Here is a 23892-nt window from a genome sequence, read left to right on the forward strand (position 1 = left end):
ATTTTATTTTCAGTTCTCTGGAACTTGTCTGCATTGATCAGAACTCCAAAGTCTTTTAAAACTGTGTGTCTTTATGTTATTACTATATAAAATGTGTTCCTATTTCTCATCAATCATCTCTGCACCAATTCAGAGGCCTTCCTAGTTTTCTGACAATGACATGTCATTTCTTTCTTTCTTTTTTTTTTTAAATAATTACAACTTTTTATTGACAGAACTCATGCCTGGGTTATTTTTTACAACAATATCCCTTGCACTCACTTCTGTTCCAACTTTCCCCCTCCCTCCTTCCACCCCCTCCCCCAGATAGCAAGCAGTCCTATACATGTTAAATGACATGCCATTTCTTATGGAATATTTACATAACAAATTCTTTAGCAATTCCTAATAAGTAGGCACACCTTAGTTTTCCAATTTGGGGCAACTATGAAAAGATCTGCTATAAATAGTCTTCTTTGTGTAATCTCTTTGTAGTATATGTTTAGCATTGGTATTGCCAAGTCAAAAGATATGCATGGTTTAGTGTCTCTGGCACAATTCCTAACACTTTTCCAGAATGACTGGATCAGTACATAGCCAACAGCTCATCGCATGTTTTCCTGCAGTTTCTCCAACTCTTGTCAGTTTTTTCTTTGGTCATTCCTGCCAATGTGACAAGTGAAGTGAAACCTCAGAGATGTTTTAATTTGTATTTAAATAATCATTGGTAATATGGAACATTTTTTAATATGAATGTTAATAGCATGGACTTCTTCCTTTAAAAACTGCCTATTCTTTCCACTGACATTGGGAAATGGCTCTTTGTCTTATAAATTTTAATCAATCCATTATATATCTTTGATGAGAAGTTCATCAGAGAAGACCAGTGACAAGACTTTTTCCTAGTTACCTCTCTTCCCCTTCTAATTTGAACTCCTTTAATTTACATAATCATAAGTGTCCAAAAGTCTTCTGATTCTCTCTCTCCCTTTGTCAGGTCATGAATTCTTCCCTCACCCAAAGAGCTAAAAGGTTACATACTTCTGCTAGCTGGCGAAACAGAGAGTGTGTTTGACTTAAAAGAGTCAGAAATAACTGTGCTATGTGACCAGAGAATAGTGTTGTCCAGCTCAGTTTCCTCATATGTAAATGGGCATAATAATAATAATACCTATTTCCTTGGGTGGTTATGAGAAGAAAATGCGGGAAAAAATTCTGCAAACCTTAAAGTGTTGTAGAAATATTAATCTTGTTGCTTCTTTTAATTTGTCTATAGTGTCATTCATGCTTAATCACATACCCACCTGGAATATCTTGGTCTAAGGGGTGGGATGCTAGTTTACATTTCTCTTTGACTGGCCACTTTCTGGTCTTCCAGGTGGGGCCTCTTTAGGTTGTGGCCCTCATCAGTTCTACTAACTCTTCTCTTTTTTATTTTTTTTTTAAACTAACATCAAACAGTTTTGAAAATTGTTCATATATGCCCGACGTCTGGTGCTATGAGGCCCCTTTTACCACTTTTTTTTTTCATTACTTCACTTTAAACTGACTTTTAAAAGTTCTAATATGTGAATTTTATGATTTTTTTCTAGCTTTATAAAATCACTTGCTCGAGTGCTGTGCATGGCAACTGAAAAAATTAACTTTGACAGTATTGTTATTTTATTATATTGTCTCAGTTTATCCCTGTGCAATTTGTATATTCATAGGTATTTAAGGTAGCCTTTGTTTCTATAAATAATGCTTTGTACTTAGATTCATGTAGTACATGAAATAGCCAAATCATTATGTCAAAACAAACACAAGGTCAATTGTATATCCCTGGAGCTCTCCACTAGAAATTGCCTAACCCTACCAAGTTATCATTTTACTACTAGTAACAACCAGTTAGGTATGACTATTTAAAATCCATCTATCTGGCTTAAATCTCTTCATCTATTTCATGAAAATAATATGAGATACTGTCAAATGCTTGCCTAAAATAAGCATATTTTAACTACAGCACTTTTTGAGATGAAATTTGTGTTTTAACTTGTTATTGATGAAACCATATGACAAATTTTGTGATACCATTTCTTTAATAGCAGTTGCACCATTTGGATGTCCTGATCCAACATTGAGGTTGTAAACCCTAATTTTCAATACGGGCTCTCAAATAGGATTGCGCTGTTATTCCTGGGGTAACTTATTCCGTTGATCAGTTCATTAACCATCCCACCTTTAATATTTCCCATTAGTCATTTTGACTTTATTCCTTTCCAAGGATCATGCTTTGGAAAAAAAACAAAATAAAGAACTTTTTCTCTATCTCTGGTTATCATCACTCTATCCACTCCAAGTTTTGGGCAGTCACACATTTTTAGAAAACTTCCTTTTCCCTTCTTATCAGAATTGTTTTGCTTTGTATGATCACAATTTGATTTTTATGGGACCATCTCTTTTGGACTGACCTTCTCTGTAGAATTTGAAATCATAAGAAGCTATATATTTTTTCTCTGAATCTTCTAAAACTTGTTCTCCAAAAGTCTAAAATACTTGTCAGGTTATGCCAGGATTCCATAATGGAATTAACTTCTCCTCTCAAGATTGAAAAAAAGGAAGAGTTTAAAAAAAAAAAAAAGGGGGGGGGGGGAGGAGGGGAAAAGAGAAAGGAAATTCAACTGATGTCCATGCATCAAAGTCTTCCATCATTATATCTCTATATTATAGAGAGACTATATTATGTCTCTCTAACAGCACCTGACATGGTATCTGTACAGTTTTCCCAAGTCACTAAATACTACCTCTGTTTCTGCATCCATTTATTCCTCTTCAACTCAGTGCTCTCTGTTCTGCTCCCCACCTCTGAAAGTGTAACTTAATATATGCTACTTCATAATTCCAGGACAAATTTGTCTATTTGTATTATAATGTCAAGTTTAGTTGATTACCATACTTTGTATATAATCCTCTGAGGCCAAAGATTTTACTATTGGATCCTTTTCTTAAATGTGTAGGTTTCCCTACTGCTTTTATTTATACAATGAGCTATTCTCTATGATATCTATCTTGATGTATAAAAACAGAAAGTCTTTTTTAGTTTAAATTTCACTTGATTATATATGCAACAATCCAGACAAATACAATCTTGCTCATCCTTATGTAATTGCTATTCCTTTAGCAGAAGTCTGCCATTTCTTATTTGTAAACCATAATCCAGAAATTCAAATCTGACTCTCAGAAAATACCTTCTTTAACCATCTCTTCACTTCTTAAATCTTCCTCTCTTAAAGCTCTAAAATAAGCAGGATTACAAAGGACACTACTTATAATGAAATACAATTATCAAGAAAAATCCTCAAAACACAAAAATATTCTCCCAAACCCAAATATGCCAAGAATCCCTGCTCTCTATTTAAAACCATCAGTAAGCATCATATGAAATGGGAATAAATTGGAACCATTCCCAGTAAGATCAGGAGTGAAACTAGGTTGCCCACTATCACCATTATTATTCAATATTGTATTAGAAACGCTAGCTTCGGCAATGAGTTGAGAAAGAGATTAAAGGAATTGGAGTAAGTAATGAGGAAACAACTACAACAAGCTGTGCAACTATGGGCAACTCATTTAACATCTGTGATGCTCAATTTCCTCAATCTGTGACAAAGGTACAATAAATGAAAATGTTAAAAACAGTTTCTGTTAGCAAATTGTAACAAATAGTACTCTCTTTTATTACTAAAATAAACAAGCATCTTTGTTGTCCTAGACATTGGGGATACAAAAGCAAAAAAGGAAAGCACTTGCTACTGAGCTTATATCCCGAAGAAATACTAAAGAAGGGAAAGGGACCTGTATGTGCCAAAATGTTTGTGGCAGCCCTTTTTGTAGTGGCTAGAAATTGGAAAATGAATGGATGGCCACCAACTGGAGAATGGTTGAGTAAATTGTGGTATATGAATACTATGGAATATTACTGTTCTGTAAGAAATGACCAGCAGGATGATATCTGAAAGGCCTGGAGAGACTTACATGAACTGATACTGAGTGAAATGAGCAGAACCAGGAGATCATTATATACTTCAACAATACTGTCTGAAGATGTATTCTGATAGAAGTGGATATCTTTGACAAAGAGAAGATCTAATTCAATTCCAATTGATCAATGATGGACAGAACATCCAGAGAAAGAACACGAAAATGAATGTGGACTACTCGCATCTTTGTTTTTCTTCCCAGGTTATTTTTACCTTCTGAATCCAATTCTTCTTGTGCAACAAGAGTACTGTATGGATCTGCACACATATATTGTATCTAGGACATACTTTAACATGTTTAACATGTATGAAACTGCCTGCTATCTAAAGGAGAGGGTGGAGGTAGGGAAGGGGAAAGTTGGAACAGAAGTAAGGACAATGTTGTGAATACACATGCATATGTTCTGTCAATAAAAAAAACTATAAAAAAAAAAAAAAAAGAATCCCTGTTCTACGGTTTTAAGCATCTTGCCTGGAACTTGATAATCCTTTGCAAATGTACTTTACATTCCTTCTGCCCTTATCACTTTTGCCCAAGTGATTTACCAAAAGTGGGTAGCAGTCAGCTAACTGGTTTGACAAGTACTGCTGAGGTTCTTCATCTTTTCTTGAATATATGTTCCCAAGAAAGCAAAACTGTCTTGTTAATATAAGGTTGGACAAAGTTGTGTCAGTATCCCTCAAAAGGGAGTCAGTCACTAAGGACCATTTTGGAGAAGGCAGGAAGGAGAAGATATTGATTTAGTCAGAACTGGCTCTGAATCCTGCTTCAGATACTTCCTAGTTGGTTAGCAATCCACTTTACTTCTTCGTCATGTCTCAGTTTTTTAAAATGTAAGAATCAGGACAATAACAGCCCACTACACCCTCTGAATGGTCATGAAGCTCCAACTGGATGTTACATGTAAAATCTTTTATAAACTTTAAAGTACTAGCTAGGAGCTGCTGCTACTGCTGCCTCTTTCTCTGCCTGAATGACCTCTCCCATCCCTGTGTATGGACCAACATGATTATTTCCTGGGGTGCAAATTCCAAGTTCTAAGGGTTTGTTAGTCCTTTTCCCCTTTCCTTCTGTTACTTCTACATCCATTAGCTTGGCACAAGTTAGGATACCATTTCTGCCTCTTCAGGGCAATTTTGTTCTCATTTTGAAATACATTTTCCATTTTGTAAAAGAAGCATTTCATTCATCTTTATGAGCTGGAGAGTATTCCTCTATCTTCAAAGTTCTTAACTTTAAACAAAGGTTTGTGAACCGTTTTGTTCTTTTTAGCATGTTGATAATTGTAATTGGCTTTTCTTTGTAATCCTACATGTTTTATTTCTTGCATTTAAAAATGTGCCTCTGAGAAGAGATCTATCTGCTTTGCTAGACTGACAAACATACCACAAAAATGCTTTAGAATTCCTGCTGAAGACATTCTTTCAGAAAGGAGAAAGGGCCATGCTTTAAATATACATTAGTTAATAATTATCTGGTTATGACAACAGAATGATAAAACTACATGCAACCTATGCAGGTCATTGTAAATTTCACCTTGCTCTCTTCTATAGTTGTCAGTTCAATCCCCCAGGGAGAGTATGATTACAAAATGTCTGGGGAGTAGTCAATTCTAAACTTGATATTTTTCTCACATCAGTCATCCTGATAGACACAACCAACTTCTTTTACTTGCCTTCTTAATTTTGTTTGCTTTCTTCTTCCTGACTCTTCTTTCCCTTCTCCTTCAGTGGAAGTCCCCCTAAAATATTTTTTAGAAATACCTGACTCTAAAAGCAATGAATTTTCACTTAATAGCATAGTCAATGGAACTAATGTCTTGATGATATGGAGATACTAAAAATAATGATAACAGGGTAAGCTAAACTCACAAGAAATGATTAAAAACAACTAGATTTCTTCCCCTAAAATAAATTTTTAAAAGTAAATACTCCTTTTATTCCTTTCTTTGTTTTTCCTCTTCTTGTTAAAAGAACACTAAAAGAACTAAAACCAGAGAAGAAGAAAGAATAAAGATGCTGAACAAGCACAGGTAAGCAGGAAACTATATGAATAATTTGATAAGTTAAAATTACCAAACATGCATATACTTCAGGTAGGAAAAAACACTTTTTAAAAAAAAGAAAACACATATAAGAGGGTTTGAATGAATCCTTGAGCTTTAAAAAGCTATACATTTATTTATACTGTAAAGCAGACATAACTAATATTTTTATAAAATGATCAATAAAATTTTAGAGAACAAAAAACCAACTAGATTCATATCTAAAATTATTTTCATTTTTATGAATAATTATTTCTTAACATTATTGACTTTTTAAAGTTTTGAAAAATTCATGGGTATGGGAATTTTTAGTTGAATGTGCAGAAACCAAAATTTTATTCTACAAAACAATTAAAATGTCAATCTACGGATTTCCAGTTTTAAATAAAGCCAGAAAGTAAGATTTCTCAGTACTTTTTATTGAGTAGGTAGCTATACTATATGAATTTTCATGTTCCATCCATTTTAATACTGTGTGTTTAAAACAAAGGGTGGGTGTATTTTAGGTGAACACAGCAGTTGCCTTTCATAATTAATTCAGTAAGTTCAGCACAGCAAACAGAAATTCTGTCAAGTTAGAAGAATTACCTTGCCTTCGTAGCTCATTCTTAACAGCTTCCACACCTCCTGTTTTTTCAATAAAATCATATATAACTTTTGATGTTTCTTTGTCTTTAAGTTGTGCCTCTGAGATTCCACACAAGTCAAAAAGATTCTTTAATTCTGGATCTAAGTTATTCAGCTACAAAAGATACAACAAGTGTCAATTACAAAGTATAATCCTCATAACTACATTCAAAATTTACAATTTTAAAAAGCAGGGTCAAATCAATTCATTCTCACTTGTGTTCTTCACAAAAATGTTCCTTTAATGAAGTTAAAATGTTTATATAGTGTTAAAGCTTCTAAATAAATATAAGAGACAGAATGATAAAAAATGAGTTCTTAAAGAATAGAGCCAATATGGCACAGAAAAAAAGCAGAAACTTATCAGCCTCCCCAAAATCTTTGTGAACTATTTTAAGTAATACCACAAAACGAATTCTGGCACAGTAAAAAGGATGGGGTGAAACAACTTTCCAATGAGAAACAACCTAGAAGGTTGGCAGGAAAGATCTGTTATACCAGGAGTGGGAGTAGAGCACAGTCCAGGGAAGGCCATACCCCAGCAAACTAGAAGTAGACCTTGGGGGCAGCAGTGACAGTTTCCAGACTGCAGTTTTCAGACTGCAGATGAGGTCAGAGAATTGGTCAAAAGGAAATTATAAGAGTTCCTTTTCCTGGAATAAGGGGCAGGACTTTGCTGGATCATTGCACTGGGTCTCAGTCTCAAGATGAGAAGGAACATTAGCACACCAGAGCTTATAGCAGCTGGGGAGCTGGGACACTGGTCACACTTTAAAGATTGCTTGTGGGTGTTCAAAGATCAGAACACAAGTCAGGAAAACAAGAAACACAACTCTCTCTAGATTTTATCACCTTGGAATAACTAAAAGCTTACATCAAAAGCCTCAAAAAAAAATTTTTAATTGGTTTCAAGCCAGGGAAGACTCAATTTTTTTTTTTAAATCAAATAAGAGAGGTAGAGGAAAAATTGGAAAAAGAAATGAAAGCTATTTAAGAAAATCAGGAAAAGAGTTAATAGTTTGGTAAAGGAAGTACATTAATGGTGGCAAAAATTGAGAAATAGCTAAACAAGTTGGCCTAACTCTTGTACAGTAAAACCTAGAATTTTAGTAAATCAACAAAGGAAATATTTCTAATCCACAAATTAGGTATTGGGGAGGGGAGGAGAGGAAAAGGAAAAAGAGAATTTGGAACTCAAAAGTTTTTAAAATTTGTTTGTACAAGTAAGTGGGGGGGGGGAGGGAGGGAGCGAATAAAGTATTAAAATTTTAAAAAAGTTATCTAACCTTATTAAATTTCTTTCCCTCCCTCCCATAATTGACAACTGCAGACTTAAGCAACTTTGTTGTTTCTAATATATGGATTAGAACTCTCTAATACTTTAATATTTTATGTCCTAAATTAAAATTAGTACATAGCAAAAATATTACCTTGAAAAAACACCAATTAAAAAATTTGGGCTTCAAAATTTTTAAATAAAACAATCTATTCTTATTTCCTTTCTCAGATTTGGTAGTCTCTAACATAATATCACCTGTGGAATAGGGAACACAGTTTATCTTATGAAATTACATCATTCTCTCACCAATCTAGCTAATCAACTTTAAAACTTGAAAAAGAAGTATGTCAGTTATTCAGTACATACTCCATGGGAATTACAGCTTCTATATTTCAATGGATCCATGACCTTGTAGACCATGATATGTTCTTCATTGATGCTGATTATAATCAATTCATGCCTATATATAAGAAACATTTCCTTTGTTGGTTTACTAAAAGTCTGGATTTTGCATATAAGTATTAGAACGTTCTATGATGATAGTGGGGTGTTTTTTTTTTGTTTTTGTTTTTTGACATATGAGAACCATATAAGATTGAAGCAATCAACATTCTATATCACATTTAGAAACTGCAACTTTCTCTTTAATTTATTTAATGTAGAAGGAGAAAACAAACTAAAAGTCCAATTATATTAAAAAAAAAAAAAATCTAAATACCTGGCATAATGGTTCCACATATTTATATTCATTTTATAGCTTGAAAAAACACTTACATCAAAACCTGTGTTAGGATCCCAACCAACATGTCCAATGTGTCTAAAAGAGAAGAGGAAATTGACAGCAGAAAATGGAAAAAAAAAAAAAAAAAATTAAAACGTCATTGAAAAGCATGTTTTAAATGGAAAATAATACATAATTTGGATTTGTCCTATAATAATGACTCTCAAACATTGATGGCATAAAGATTTGATCTAATAAAAAAACACCCTGAGCTAGGAAATCTTTGTGCTTCAATATCTTCACTTACAAAACCCTGAAAGCCTTAAGAGTTAGAAGAGGCCTCCCCAAAGTCTAGAAGTTCATTCTCTACTTTGAAAGCCAACAACACACCTAATTGTGTGACAAATCTAATCTGCGTCATTTCCAACCTAAGCTTGATTTACCCTTCTTTGGGTAATGCAGTGGTACCTCAACTCTATTCTCAGCTTGATTTTCAGGGCTTCACAAGAGTATAGCTCAGGCTCCTGAGAGTCAAGAAATTTATCAGCACCCACTTCTTATCAGGAGCAGGGGATTAATTATAGATAGTCCACCAAGTCTTCTTCATCAAGTGGTAATAACAATGCCTAGCTACCTTATCTCAGATTGCTCCTTTCAGTAACATAATTTATAAAAACTGCAAGGTCTATTACTATATCTTTTACCACATATTACTTTTTAAAAGGGAGAGCCAAGTAGAGTAGAATTTCAAGCTTCCTGCAACTAGTGGAAAAATTATATTTTGCTTAAAATATTTCTTCCTATAAGATTAAGTTAAGGGGAAAAAAATGAAGTTTCTGGAGAATAAAATGCAAGATTCTTTGGATCTCTGGGCATATGTCCCTAAAAAAAAAAAAATAAAAAAAAAATTTAAGTTGAAATGTCTTTACAAAGCAGAAGGCTTTGTAAAGTTCTAGAAGTTCAAACCAACAAGAGCAACAACCATATAATGAAACTGGTCCAAACTATTAGAATTACTGATGTGCTTACTGAAAATTACTTGGGGTTCCAATATCTGCTTTAGTCAATCTCTTCTTTTTTGTTTTTCCTTTTTTCTTTTCTTTGTTGTGGGAAATGTTGTTGACTTGTGGACCATAAAATCTATTTGTTGTGATTTCTGGATTTTTTATGTCAACAGTAGCCATTGGTAAATTTGGACCTGAAAAAAAGAAGGCAGAAAAAAAGGCATGAAAATAACTATTACAGTGAAACATGAACTATACGCAATCAGTAAATTGTTCTTAATTTATCAAATTGTCTAATATGTTTCATGTCTTTATTAATTTTATAGACCATCTAATTTGGTTTTAAAATAGAAATCTCTCTTTAACACAAACGTAACACCCCATCCCCACATCCTATATATCCCTCTGCCCCACGATTTCCCAAAAGTATTAATATAGTTTTAAGTTATATCTAACATTTTGAGGCATTATATTGTCATATAAAGTAGTTTTTGTACACATATTATGTTTTATATATGCATGTGTGTCATACATTTATATAGTTACACACATATATGTATACACACATAAAAGAAATAAAAAGCTAGTCCAATTAAAAAACAAACCATTGTTTTCTCATTACTAAATAAGTCTGAGGAAATTTTCTAAGGACTCACCAAAGAAAGCATTGGGAATTTAATGATTTGGTTCTAACTAAAATATTAAAGACTGTTACGGAATGGCCCTAATACCTTTTAGCTGATGGAATCTCAGAGATCTTCACCTACACCTGAAGGTGTATCCTAGGCAATGTAGAGAGAGTACACTGAAAGTTTCCTTTAAAAAATTTTCTTATGACCATTTCATAGATCTACTGTTGGAAAGGGACTGCACATCATCTAATCCAACTCCTTCACTGAATAGAGAGGATGATCAAAGGCCAAACTGTCCAAGGGTGCCCGAGATAGGATTCACTTAAGATATACAGGGGGTATAAAAAACAAAATAAGAGCACTGTCCCTCTTCCAAACTGAAGAGACCACCATCCTTTAGTCACTTAGACTCTCAATCACGTTCACCTCATTGTCAAGTCTTGCCAATTTTACCTCCACAAATATCTCTCCCATCCATTTTCCTCACAAGGCCATCATTCGAGGTCAAGCCCTTCTCTCTCATTCAGATTATTTTAACAGCCTCATAACTGGTCGGTCACCTTGCTTATATCATACCCTCTTCAGTCCACGCTCAATATACCTGCCAAAATATATTGGCTAAAGCATAGATCAGATGATGCAATCCTCCTGCTCAAGGATTCTGATGACTTCCTATTTCCATAGGACAAATTTACAAACCATTTAGCTAGGTTTAAACCCCAAAGTCCCCATGGGTTAGTTACAATTTATGGTTCTAGAATAATTTCACGTTACTCCTTTCCACATACTGTATAATGTAGACAAAAAGGATTACTTATTTTCCCCAAAATTTGGCATTTCATCTCCCCTTCCTCCAAATCTCTGCATACATTGTCCTTTATAATAGTATATATACACCCCTCTTCACTGCTATTTAAAATCATTAACTTTCCATTCAAGATTGAACTCAGGGGCCCATTCCCAAGGGATACTTTTTCTGATCCCTCTAATTACTAGTGAATTCTCACTCTTTAAATTACCTTATGTTTCTGTGTTAATATTCTATTTCCCCCAGTAGAAAATAAGCTCCTTGAGTCAACTTACATTCTACAGGAGGGACAGTTCATAGTGCTTTGTATATTATAGGAATTTAAAAAGTGCTTCCTTCTTCTTGTGTAGGAGTACAAACAGAATCATAAATTGTTAGACCTAAAAAAAATCTTGCCTCTAATCTATGGGTTCTAAAAATCTAATCCACACATCCAGAGATGATCACTAAAGACATAAAATAACTCCAGAGTACCCAGTCTAGAACATTAAAGACATTATCATTACCCAAAATTTCTCATCCCCTACGTCTCTGAAATGTCTTTCTCTGATCACAATCTACTAGTTAGCCTTGTCTCCTTCTCTTTTGTCCCTATCTTTCTATCCCTACTTTTTCTCTTTCCCTTCATAGTGTTTACTCTGTTATTGGCCAGTTAAATCATACATTATCTTCCACCCTTCAATTTCTCACTTTCTATTGTCTTAATGCTGGTAATGTTTTGCCAAACCCCAACCCAAATTACCTGTCACCATCTGCTTTCTCTGCTCCTATTCAAGTGCTTCCTCTGTGTTCCAGAGAAAAGTCATGACTTCACTATAAATTTTGGTTCCCTAATCTCAGCTAGAACCTTACTACTTTATGGTACCATTTTTATTCTTCTTTGATTCTACTGCATTCTTCTCAGGAATCATCCCAAACCTTTCTTGTGTTTGATGGTCCATCTCAGAAGAGGATCTCTTCCTACTTGGGAGACAAGAGATCATCTACTACAAAGTTCCTCTTTTCCCTACTCTATAAATCAAATCTTCTCTCTTTTCTATTCTCCACTGTCTCCAACCAGTATTCAATAAAAAAGAAACCATGGCTTCCTATCTCCTGTGAGAGCCTGCCCTCTCAGTCATCCTCTTTTAATATCAAATGTTCCCCCTCCACTGGAGCCTTTGATACTGCCCATAAACACTCCAATGACTCACCTCATTTTTTCACCTGAATCTGCAAGTTCAAAATATCATTCTTGTATTTCTTCCCCTTACTTCAAAGCCTTTGGAAGAAGGCTTCTTCTTATTATCATCCAAGTATTCAATCCAATGGCCTTTTCTCAGTCATTATGCTATCTAACCTCTCTACAACTTCTGATAGGGCTGACATTCTTCTCCTAAATATACTTCCTTACTCGACTTGTGAAGGGATATTGTTTTCTCTTTGTTCTTCTCCTACCTTCATGACCACTCCCTTTCAATTTCCTTTACTAGATGATTAATCTTTTTGTGATATATATCTTCCATCTATTTGCTTTTTTTCCCCATTAACACACCCTCTACTAAAAGTTCTTCTTGGACTTTGACCTATAAAAACCTATTTGGGTCCACTCACCAGTCTTACACAATTGACAATGTGATATCCTTAAAACACAGATCTGGCCATATAGACTCATTCCGAATTCAAAAAAATCTTTATTAGCTCCCAATTACATCTAAGGTAAAACATCAAATATACAACTTGGCATTCAAAATCCTGCCCAATGTAGCTCTAATCTGCCTCTCTGCTCTTATTAATACTAATTTCCTTTAATACACAACATTTCAGATAAACTAGATTACTAAGCTGATTTCATGTATTCATGTGTTCTATTTTTTGTCTCTTTGTTACATAGGTGGTTCCTGTACCCCATCATTTCTGCTTCTAAGAACCTCTTGGTGTTATCTCCTGACCTAGAGGCATTTCCTGATCTGCCAAGTTAATAGTCTCTCCCTCTTACAATTATCTTCTATTTGTTTTGTCTACACTTGTTGAATTGAATCGATCTGTAATACTGTGTTCATATATGGCCACTGCATTATAAGAAAACAAAAGAAAAGTAAAGCGTGTTCAGAGGAAAACACATAATCATGTCAAATAAAGAACTGAAGAAAATGGAAATGTTTAGTTGGGAGAAGAGAAAATTTAAAGGGTACATATATAAGTGTTCCTTTTAAATAGCTGAAGGGCTATCATAGGAAAAGGAATTCCTTATTAGTACTTATTTCACTTGGTACTAGAAAGTAAAACTAGAAGCAATAGTTAAAAATTCTATAGTAAGGCAAATTTTGAGTTAATACAAGGAGGAACTTCCTAATTCTATTATTCTAAGACGAGTCCCCATATTATTTGGATGAAGGACCTGAGATCCAAATAAATCAAATCACTTGCCCAAAAAATAAATAGCCTCAAATAGCATCAAAAGAAGTAGGAAACAACACCCCAAATTTTCTCATTTCTAGTCTAATGCTTTATCTGCTATAAATGCCAACTGCTGGCACAATAAGAGTTTTATTCTCTCTTACACATATGGAACTCACTCCTCTTCTGAACTTTTTTATTTCCATCAAGCCCCCAGAGATTTGCAAACTTGGGAATAATCCTTGTCTCCTTACTGCTAAATCTTGTTCATTTGATCTCTACAGCATTGTGACAGCTGTCTCCTCCCTATTCACATAATCACCATTTTAGTTCAGGCTCTAATCACTTCTCAAATGGACTCCCTCAAGAGCCTTTTTATTGGTCTTCTTAAATCACATCTCCTCTCTACAATCTACTCTTAAAAAAGGTCTGTTGACTCAAATTCTCATAGTTTCCTTTTACCTCCTAGGATTAAATACAAGCTCCAGTTTAACATTTAAAGTCTTCACAGCCTGGACCCCTCCTCATTTTTCAATTTCATTCTCTATTACTCCTCTTTATCCATTCTTTAGTCCAATCAAACTAGTCTTCTTTCTCTTCTTCATACATATTTCATCCACTTTCTTTATGCCTTTGCACAACACTATGCTCACTTCAATGCCTGGAAAGTATTTTTCCTCTCTTGTACTTCTTAGAATCCTTAACTATTTTTTCCAACTCAGTTTAAGAGCTCCCTTTGTATGTGAAGCCTTTACTGATCCCTCTAATTCTTAATATCTAAACCAAAGTTAAGGTTTTTAAATAATCAAATGATATGATCAGAAAAAGGGAAAATGTGGGTGGTATTATGAAGAATTAGACAAGAAAGAGGTAAGAAAAATACCTAGTATTCTAGTGTAACAGTCCAAATGAGTGATGAAGAGACAAATATGGTGGTGAGAGAAGATTAATGAATCGCATAGGTGAAATCATCATTATGACTTGACATGTAGTTTGGCAATAAGGGATTTGAATCTGGATGACTAGAAAAATAAACAGCTTCACCATCAAAAGAAATAAAGAAATCAAGGGAAGGAGAAATTTGAGAATGGTGATTAGGGAAGGATATAATTTCAGTTTTTGACATGTTGAATTTGATGGGTTGATTGGTGGAGATACTTAATGAACAAATAGCTATGCTTAGTCTTATGCACTAACTGTACTTAAGTATTTTTTAAAGCATTAAGTATAATCCAGAGAGATTTAAAAATAATAACATTATTCTTTTATTAGAAAAAAATAATCAGACATTTCATTAACTGGTCCTTCAAGTTCAAGTTAGTCTCCGCTAAACATTTATTAATGTTTAATTATTGTATGCATAATACTGTGCTAAGCATTAGAAAGAGAAAACCAAAACAACAGAACTAGTATACACACAAAAAAAAACCCCTAAAAAATATTTCCTGATTTTAAGATTATGTTTATTTTTAAAGTTGAAAAAAATTTCAAGTTTTTTTGCTGTTGTTCTTATTGTTTTATTCACTTTTGCTGGTTTTCTTAGACAAACAAAACTTTGATATTTAGACTAGCTTATTAAAGAGGATAGGGAAGATATTGGGAAAATCGGGTCAGTGTAAAAGATCAATAATTTATTTAGAAAATACACAGAATAAAGACAAATAAATAAATTTTAAGTGAAAAATGTTTAAATACAGAGTCTAAGGGTTGAAGAACACTAACTTGTGGTGGTGGTGGTGGGGGGGGAGGGGAGGTCAGAAAAGGCTTCATGTAAAATGTGACGATTAAGCTAAGCCTTACAGAAAGTGAGGTAGTTTATGAAGTAAATGTGAGGACAGAATTTCAGGAATGTGGAAAGGCCAAAGCAAAGGCACTTTTCGCACAATGACCCTAGGCAACAAATTTTTTTTTCTTCTACCACTTTACTATCAAATATTGATAATATTCAACAGGTCTGTCATAGAGGTAATGATATGCCATCTAAATCTATTCTATGAGTAAAAGTGCTTATATTCTTTTATCTTTATAATTACTGAATTATTATTTCAATTTATAGATGTCATTATAAAACAAGGTTTACAGATATATATTTAGCTAAAAAATTTTCTCCCCAAATTCACAAGCTTGCAAAGTCTCATTCACAATAACCATTTCCTCACATCTTCCTTAGTGAAGTCATATCTATTTAATTGGTGGATTTAGCCCAAAGGGACTTAGTCTATTGGGTATTTGCAAAGAACCAAAGTACGTTTTTTTGGAAAGTAAATTCCTAGCCAGTACAGTGTGCAAGGCAGAATATTGTTGGCATAATACTTCTTTGATGTTATAGATACTAAACTTTTATGAATATTGATTAGAATCACATTAGCTTTTCTGGATGTCTTATCAAATTGTTGGTCTATATCAAGAATGCAATTCACCAAAACTCATAGGTCTTTCCGCATATCCTCCAAATAACATTATAGTATGGAATAATACTATTCTATTTGGTTGTAGATCTTACCTGTATATATAAATTTGACTGGGTTAACTGAATTATTAAATCTGAATTAGGTTTTTGTTATTTTTCAAATAAAAAAAAAACCCCAGAAAATTGCTGCATATATATTTCTCATACAAGTATGAAGAATAATGGTTTCATAAACTTTTTGATGTAGTTGTTCAAACCTGTGATTTCATGAGTATAGGGAATTCCCAATGAAGATACTAACACTAACAAATTGGCAACTATTCTGCAATTTGTTATTAGAGTAATTGAACTTGCCTAAGGCACATAGCTCTTGTATATATCAACTTAATTCAAGTCTTCCTAACTCTAAGATGCACTATACCTCATAACTTTAAAATGAAAGGCCTTGAACAAAAGCAATTGTTTAATACAAGAAACTTTGTACATTAGCTTTATTAACTTCTTAAATACTTCATCATTGATAATGCTACCTCTCAAAATGATATCTGTAACATTTCTATGGTGATTCTTTGTCAGGTACAATAAAGAACCCAAACCCTATAATTTTATTTTATTTTTACTTGTTTGAACAATGGGCAATATGTAAAAGAAAAGGATGGGACTAACAGTAAAATGCTGTATTTAGTATGATACTCAATAATTACATATTAAGGAATAAGAAAATACAGGGAATAACTACTTTCTCTGGAAATTAAACATGAGAAAATAAGCTTACCTTGTTTATATTTTATAAGTGTATGGGCAATTAAAGTACTTAAAAAAACTATTCTTATTTTTTTTTCTCAAACTATCATGTTTAAATTGAACAAGATTTTCTCTATTATTTACAAGCCCCTAGCACTTCAGGAGTATATAGTTTCAAAAGCTCATACAAATCCTAATTAGGAAGTACCTGACAGTACAAAGGTTCCAAGCATCCAAAAATACTAACACTAACAGAATCTTCTGAAAGAGCTCAAGTAAATGTTGTACAAAATATGTTTTGATATTTTAAGTCATGAAAATGTTCCAGATCTTAAAATTACTAATCAAGTGTTTGAGAATATAGACACTGAATCTTTGAATCGAATCTCAAAAACAGTTCAAACTGCAACATATTACTTAGACACAGTCTATAAAGTAAGATAGAAAAAATTCTCTTTTAGTCAAAATTACATTGCAATCATTATAATAATGGTGAGGTGAATTTTATTAAAACCCTATACTAGAGTAGGGACCAAATCCCAAGAAAATACAAACTAATGCTGTTTATATAACCACTAAATACTAATGCAATGTTATTGTCATTCTAAATAAAGTTGTTTTTTGAAAATGGTTTTACGCATACAATCTCCATGGATAAAAAAAATAGACTAAGTAGTATTAATTTTTAAATGAAATAGCATTATACTAAGTTAATTTTCTAAGTTAAAGAGTTTACATATAAAGTTTTAAAAGGTTTTCAATGAAAATTAAACATTCCACCCCCAAAATTTTTAATGATAAACAATGAGATGAATTAACACCATAAATACTTTCACTTTATCTGTGACACAATAAAATCAAACATAGTAATAATTACTTCATGGACTTTCATCCTAACCACTATTCTACTTCACAAGAGGCATTTGGAATCTTTCTCAAAATTAAGTTGGCAATAGTGGAAGCTAGATAGCATAGTGGATAGAATGTGGCCCTGAGTTCAAATCAGACTTGACATTTACTAGCTGTGTGACCTGAGCAAGTTACTTAACCTTCCCCCACCCCCGACCCCACCCCAATTAAGTTAGCAGTACTATGATATGAGAGAAGTGGCCAACTTTCTGATTCTGTACACTTTCACACAGAATATGGCAAAGTCTCTCACGAAGGGAAGTGTTGGCTCTTCCAAAGGGCCTTTAACTTGTTTGCTCAATGAAGTCAAACCCCTATAACACCAGGGTATGTAAGACCAGGGTAAGTGACCAAGCTAGGGGAAGGTATGTGACTAAGAGGATCATCCATGCTGCAGAAATGGCTCCATTTTTACCCTTCTAAATTGAAGTACAGGTAACTGTTAATGCTGCTCCTGATTTGTGTTTATAGAACAGTATCTGCCATTCATAGCAATTTCTTCACCTTGGAAACTCACTCAGTCCTGGACAACTTCTCCCATTAGTGCACTTTGTATTCCCTGGTCCTCTCCATTCTCCTTCCGATTAGATGGCTCCTCCCAGAACCATCACCTGAGGGAGGAGACAGGGAGGAGACCCAAGAAGACCAGGCCTACATTCCTCTCCAAACAGCGTTCCTGATTCTCTAGATTTTTCTCCATCATACTTCTCTTCTACTATTACCTATCTTCATTCTCTTCCTCCCTCTTTTATATGATCTTCTTCCCTTAGAATGCAAGCACCTTGATGATGGGAATGATCGTTCTATTTGTATTTGTATCCTCAGTGCTTACGACAACATACGCCACAGAATACTGTATAAATCACTTGAAATTTTAAATAATAAAAATAAATTTTAATATTTAAATCCTGAGGCAATTTAGGATAAGAGTAAATAAAAAGTAAATGAAATAATGCAAAGAAGAATGAATATAAGGAAAATGTTGCTCTAATTCAAATTCAGGTCCATAAAATTTTGAGCATTTTAAGCAGGTTGGCAGATTAATTAAGGTGGCAGATTACAACCAGAAAGCCAGTTGAACTCTAATAACATTCATTCCCTTCCAAATAATTTAAAAATAATGCCTTAAACAAAATTTTGGAGCAGTGGAGCCAATAAGAGATCAAAAGGAGCCTAAGTAAATGTAAGAAGTCAGCAGGAAAAGTTTATCACTTGGGTGGAGGCCTGTGCAAAGCTCACAAAGGCAGCATTAACTCTGAGAGCTCATAGCCCAGAGAGATTCTGGGCTGCAGCTTCAGGGTGAAAAGGAGAACTGGTAGTCAGACACAAGGGAGCAGTATCTCTGGTCACATTTCCAAAGCAAAAAGGAGTGCTAGGGTTTGCAGATGGAGGGGAACAGGGCCCCTTTTCTAGGTGTAGACCAGAGCATAAACCAGGAAATCAATGATCATACTTCTCTTCTCCCAAGATTATACCAATACCACCTTGGAAGCACCAAAAATTTCCAGATCCCTTCAACTAGGTCAGAAAGAAAATAGCAAGAAAAAGTATGAAACTCCCTACCCTTGTGTTAGAGCCAAACTTTATTTTAAAGTTCCAAGTCAAAAAATAGTCTGGAGGCAAAAAAAAGAACAACAACAAAAATAATCTCTGTGTCTCTGACCTTGCTATCCTGGACTCAGAAACAAGTTAAAGACAGTGGGGGAGATTATATCTGAGATACTGTTCAGTTAATTTTAACACTTTCTCTTCAATATAAACACAAATCCTTGGAATATCAAAACCCCTGAGCAACTGAAATTGAAGGTGGCTCAAAAGTCAATGGGAAAAGGCTCATGCCAAATACAAGCAAGCTGTAATATCTTTCCAGTTCTGACCTTTGTTCAACAAAGTGATAATGATAACACTATGTAAATCACTGAGGAAAAAGATGAATTGGCCATATGGCATTAGCAAGGGCTAACAAAAGGAGAGCCTGAATGTTCCATTGATACACATAAAGATTACGACAAAAACCTTTAGAACCTTAGATCATCTATGGAAGATCTTTGGAAGAACAAGGATTAGAAGTGAACAGGTATGTAATAAAAAAAAATTATGTCCATAAAGATAAATATATTGATATGTAAAGCATATATTAATTGCTAACTATGTATAGGTATTAAACTATGTACAGCTGGCATTGTGTACTGATAGAGGGAGTGGCCTTAATTTACTCAAGTTCCAAAATATTTCTAGGTTGTAAAATGAATATAAAAATTTTATCTATGTAAGGTTAATAAACATCCATTTAGTAACTAATAGAGGTACATAATTTTAAGTAAATCAGAGGAAAAATCAGAATTTATACCAAGGCTGATTTGACAAAAACTACTAGTTTTACTAATGGAATTATAACATTGCTTTAAATATTAAACTCCTCTAAGATATGTCAAATTACTCAATTCTCTCCAACTCTCCCCCCAAATCTGGTTTACACTTAACTTTCTAGAATGTGTACAACAAACCAGAAATCAACTATACTACTTCAGAATACAAATAGGACTCTAGTATTTAGAAAAAGATACTCAATAAAGAAATCTACCACTTAATCCATAATCTCATCAATTTGGGTACTCTTACTCTACTGGTTTATATTGCAGCCAATTCATACCTGTGCAATTTTTGTCCATATTCTCTTGTAAGCACATCTCAGAGGGTGTACCTGACATGTTTTTTTTTTAGAAAGCCTTCACTCTAGCTCTCCTTATATACATCATAGAGATGCTAACATAACACTTAGGCCGTCATTACACTGCTCTCTCCTAGTGCCCTCTCTTATTTGACTGTTCATTTTCAATCTCCCTTGCTGGATCCTCACATAGATCACATCCAGTAATCATGGTATTCCTCAACTTCTATCCTAGGCCTACTTTTTCGCTATTTCATCAGCTCCTGCAGATTCAATCATCACTGTTCTGCAGATAATTCTTAGATCTAAGAATCTAGTCCTAACCTCTCCTTGGGCCTTAGCTCCACATCTCAAAAGGCCTATTTTTAAACCCAACATTTCCAAAACTGAAATTATTATTTTTTCTCCTAAAAACCTCCTACCTCCTCTTCCTAACTTTCCAATTAGTATTCCCAGTCACTTAAGGCTTACAATCAAAGTTGTTGTCCTTACAAAGTATTGTCCTCCACTCTCACCCTTATCTCCTCTAAACCCCTATTCAGTTCATTGCCAAGTCTGATCAATTCTACCATCACAATATCTCTTTTATTTTTTCTGAATGTGCTTTCTGACTAATCTCTTTACTGAAGTCTAATCTCTACTTAGCTATCAAAACAAACTTCCTTAATGGGACACTAATGCACTGTTGGTGGAGTTGTGAAATAATCCAACCATTCTGAAGAGCTCAAAGAGCTCTCAAACTGTGTGTACTCTTTGATCCAGCAGAGTAAAAAAATAATAAAAAATAATAAAAAAAATAAATAATAAAAGAAAGAAAACAAAAATGTTTGTAGCAGTTATTTTTGTGGTGGCAAAGAATTGGAAAACGAGTAGATCCTGATCAAATGGGAAATGGTTGAATAGTTATAGTATATGAAAGTAATAGAATACTATTTTTGTAATAAAAATGAGGAACAGGCCAATTTTAAAAAGACCTGGAAAGATTTACAAGAATTTATGCCGAGTGAAACAAGCAGAACCAGGAAAACATTGTATACAGCAAAGAGCAAGACGGTGAACCTTCTCTTTAATTAGCTTCGAAGGAGCCAGAAGACTCACAAGGGAGAAAAAGATAGCTTAAATATTTTCTGGTATTGAATAATAAAAGATAAGAAATTTCTGTGGAAGGCTTTGGATGACAAGCTAGGTTAAAGCTGAGGAAAGAAAAATTAATCATTATTAAGAACCATGCTTGAATCACACAGCATGTTCATTTCTTGAAAGTTTTTTTTTTTTTTTTTTGGGGGGGGTAAAATTGTAAATTACTTTTAAAAGTATACGATTAATATAATTTTTAGCTTTTTAAAATTTAATTTTATTATTTTCCAATTTAAATTTTATTTTAATAGTATATCATTTTTCCAATTCCATATTTATAAGATTCTTGAGTTCCAATTTTTTTTCCTCCCTTCCTCCCTAGTTTATGTGTACATTCATTTTTAATATTTTCCATATGAGTAAAATTGGGAAAGATAAATCAGAACAAAAAAGGGAAAAAACACAAGAAAGGAAACAAAATAAAAAAGAGGTGAAAATGGGCTAGCTATTTCGATCTGCATTCACTCTGTATAGTTCTATCTCTGGGTGCATGTAGCATTTCCCCTCCAAAGTTTGTTAGAATTGCCTTCGGTCACTGAACTGCTGAGAAAAATTAAGTTTATTATAGTTTGGTGATCTTTAATTTTTAAAACATATTTATTTTTATTATTAAGAAAAATTCAGTCTATGGAAATCACCAGCTTCCTGGAATGGACTATGAAGGCTGCTGTTTCCACCAGGTGGCAGCATCACAATTGCTAGAAACCTATAGAGGAGTATGGGAAGTGGAAATGGGAGAGTAATTGGGAAAGCTCTAAAAGTGAGTATAGTAAAGTTATCTAGGTATAAGAATCTATTTATGTGGAAGTCCAATCTTTTTATCTGCTTATTCAGGGAAATTCTGATTTGTGAAACTAAGTCCACACATACTTTTCAGATTGCTACTATTGAACAAGTTATCTATCATTCAGATACTTCCATCTGGCAATAAAGTTTAAAATGTCAACAACTGCTGCAAAACAATGGCAATCAACTTCTTGATCACTTGTAGTTAAGTTGAATGTTTTATGATTCTGATTTAATTTTCTCCCATTTCCCAACATATTCTCCTGGTGCCTTTTCCCAATGATACTGTATACTTAAGGAATACAAGCTGACTTAATATGCCCCAAGGAATACCATATAATAAAATGTAGTACATGCATACAAACAAAAATGATACATTCCAGAGTGAAATACAAAATATTTTTGGATGCATTAGACTGTGATTACTTTAATAATTTTGCAGAGGGAATCAGAGTTTGAAAACAAATTCAGGGCCCTATGCTAATAGGGTTCAAAGCTTAAAAAGAATAAATACACACACTCATATGCATACATATACATTTTATATATACAGCTACATATTTTTCTCCAATGTCATATATTCCTTGTATCCTTAAAGCTTAACTATAGATATCTTTAATGAAATATATAAGCTCCTTGAGATCACAAAACAGATTTTTCTGTTTTAATTTGCTAAATATAACAACACCTATAAGTGACCTCAATAAACGTTTTGATTCTTAAGATGTGATATATGATACATTACTCAAATGACAATTCCTAAGCTTAAGTAATGCACACTGTGTTTGGAATGAATATGATTATAAGTTATTTGATGTTGGTAAATTCATAAGTTAACAGCATATCTGTAATAACTTGATACTAAAAGAATAAATGTTTATAAATTTCAGAGTATTATAAAACTGAAGGCGTTTAAAAAGTAAAGGTAAAGAATCTATTGAAAGAAAAATGCTAATCACATTAAGTCTAAGAAGTTTTTATGGGGAAAACACAAGAACAAAAATTGATTGTAGAACTTCTCAATTTTTTATCATCCAACTTTATTATCCTACTCACTGTAGTGATAATGAAGTTCTGATAGTCTCATAGAGTCAGGCACATATTCTTTAATATAAAATCAAAGCCTGTTGGAATACACAGGAGCCACCTGACAGTGGCTGCTGGAGATCCAATCCAGAATGGATCCCCTCTTGAGAGAGGATGAAACAAGGAGACAGAGAGGAAGTTTCTGTTCTCTGACTGAGAGGCCATTGCATTGTCTGACCTCTCTCCTCTTCCCTCTGCCTCCAATTTATCTCATTCCCACTCAACACCTGTGTGTCAGCAAAGGCTGCCCTGCAATTCCTTCCGATGCTATGATCCACAGCTGTGGAGGCTCTCGGAGAATTGGCCTGCCCCTAAACAAAAGCCTATCTTCATGGGAAAATAAATTCTACTTCTCCAAATAAACTAAAATAAACTCTACTTCTCTAAAATCCATTAGATAGGAAAAAGGCCTTGATCAAATGGTTTTGGGTGTTCATTACCTTTTCCCAAACTCAGTCAGAGCTTGTGCCACCTAGCCTTCCCACAGAGTTGTTAAGGATGACTTTATTGCAGAAAAGAAAAAAGAAAAAGGAGGTCTTTAAACACAATTCTATGGATGTCATCATTATATTCAGGAAAAATTTTCTTTTAGTCACTTGAGTTCATTATCTCCTACAGATTTATGCCAATAATTCACTGACGTTTGCAGAATCTCT

The 23892-nt window shown here is 33.7% G+C and overlaps 1 protein-coding gene across 1 annotated transcript in view; it reads right to left on the reverse strand.

Annotated features, from left to right (window-relative positions):
• Nucleotides 1–23892, reverse strand: part of WASL (WASP like actin nucleation promoting factor) — a 97412-nt gene that overhangs the window by 17540 nt on the left and 55980 nt on the right. The window contains exons 6-8 of the mRNA XM_031938949.1: nt 9700–9868; nt 8724–8766; nt 6632–6785 (exon numbers count right to left, since the gene is read on the reverse strand). Of these exons, the coding sequence (XP_031794809.1) occupies nt 6632–6785; nt 8724–8766; nt 9700–9868 (366 nt within the window). The remainder of the gene's footprint in view (nt 1–6631; nt 6786–8723; nt 8767–9699; nt 9869–23892) is intronic.

This window comes from Sarcophilus harrisii, chromosome 5 (genome assembly GCF_902635505.1).
Source record: "Sarcophilus harrisii chromosome 5, mSarHar1.11, whole genome shotgun sequence".
Classification (NCBI taxonomy): domain Eukaryota; kingdom Metazoa; phylum Chordata; class Mammalia; order Dasyuromorphia; family Dasyuridae; genus Sarcophilus; species Sarcophilus harrisii.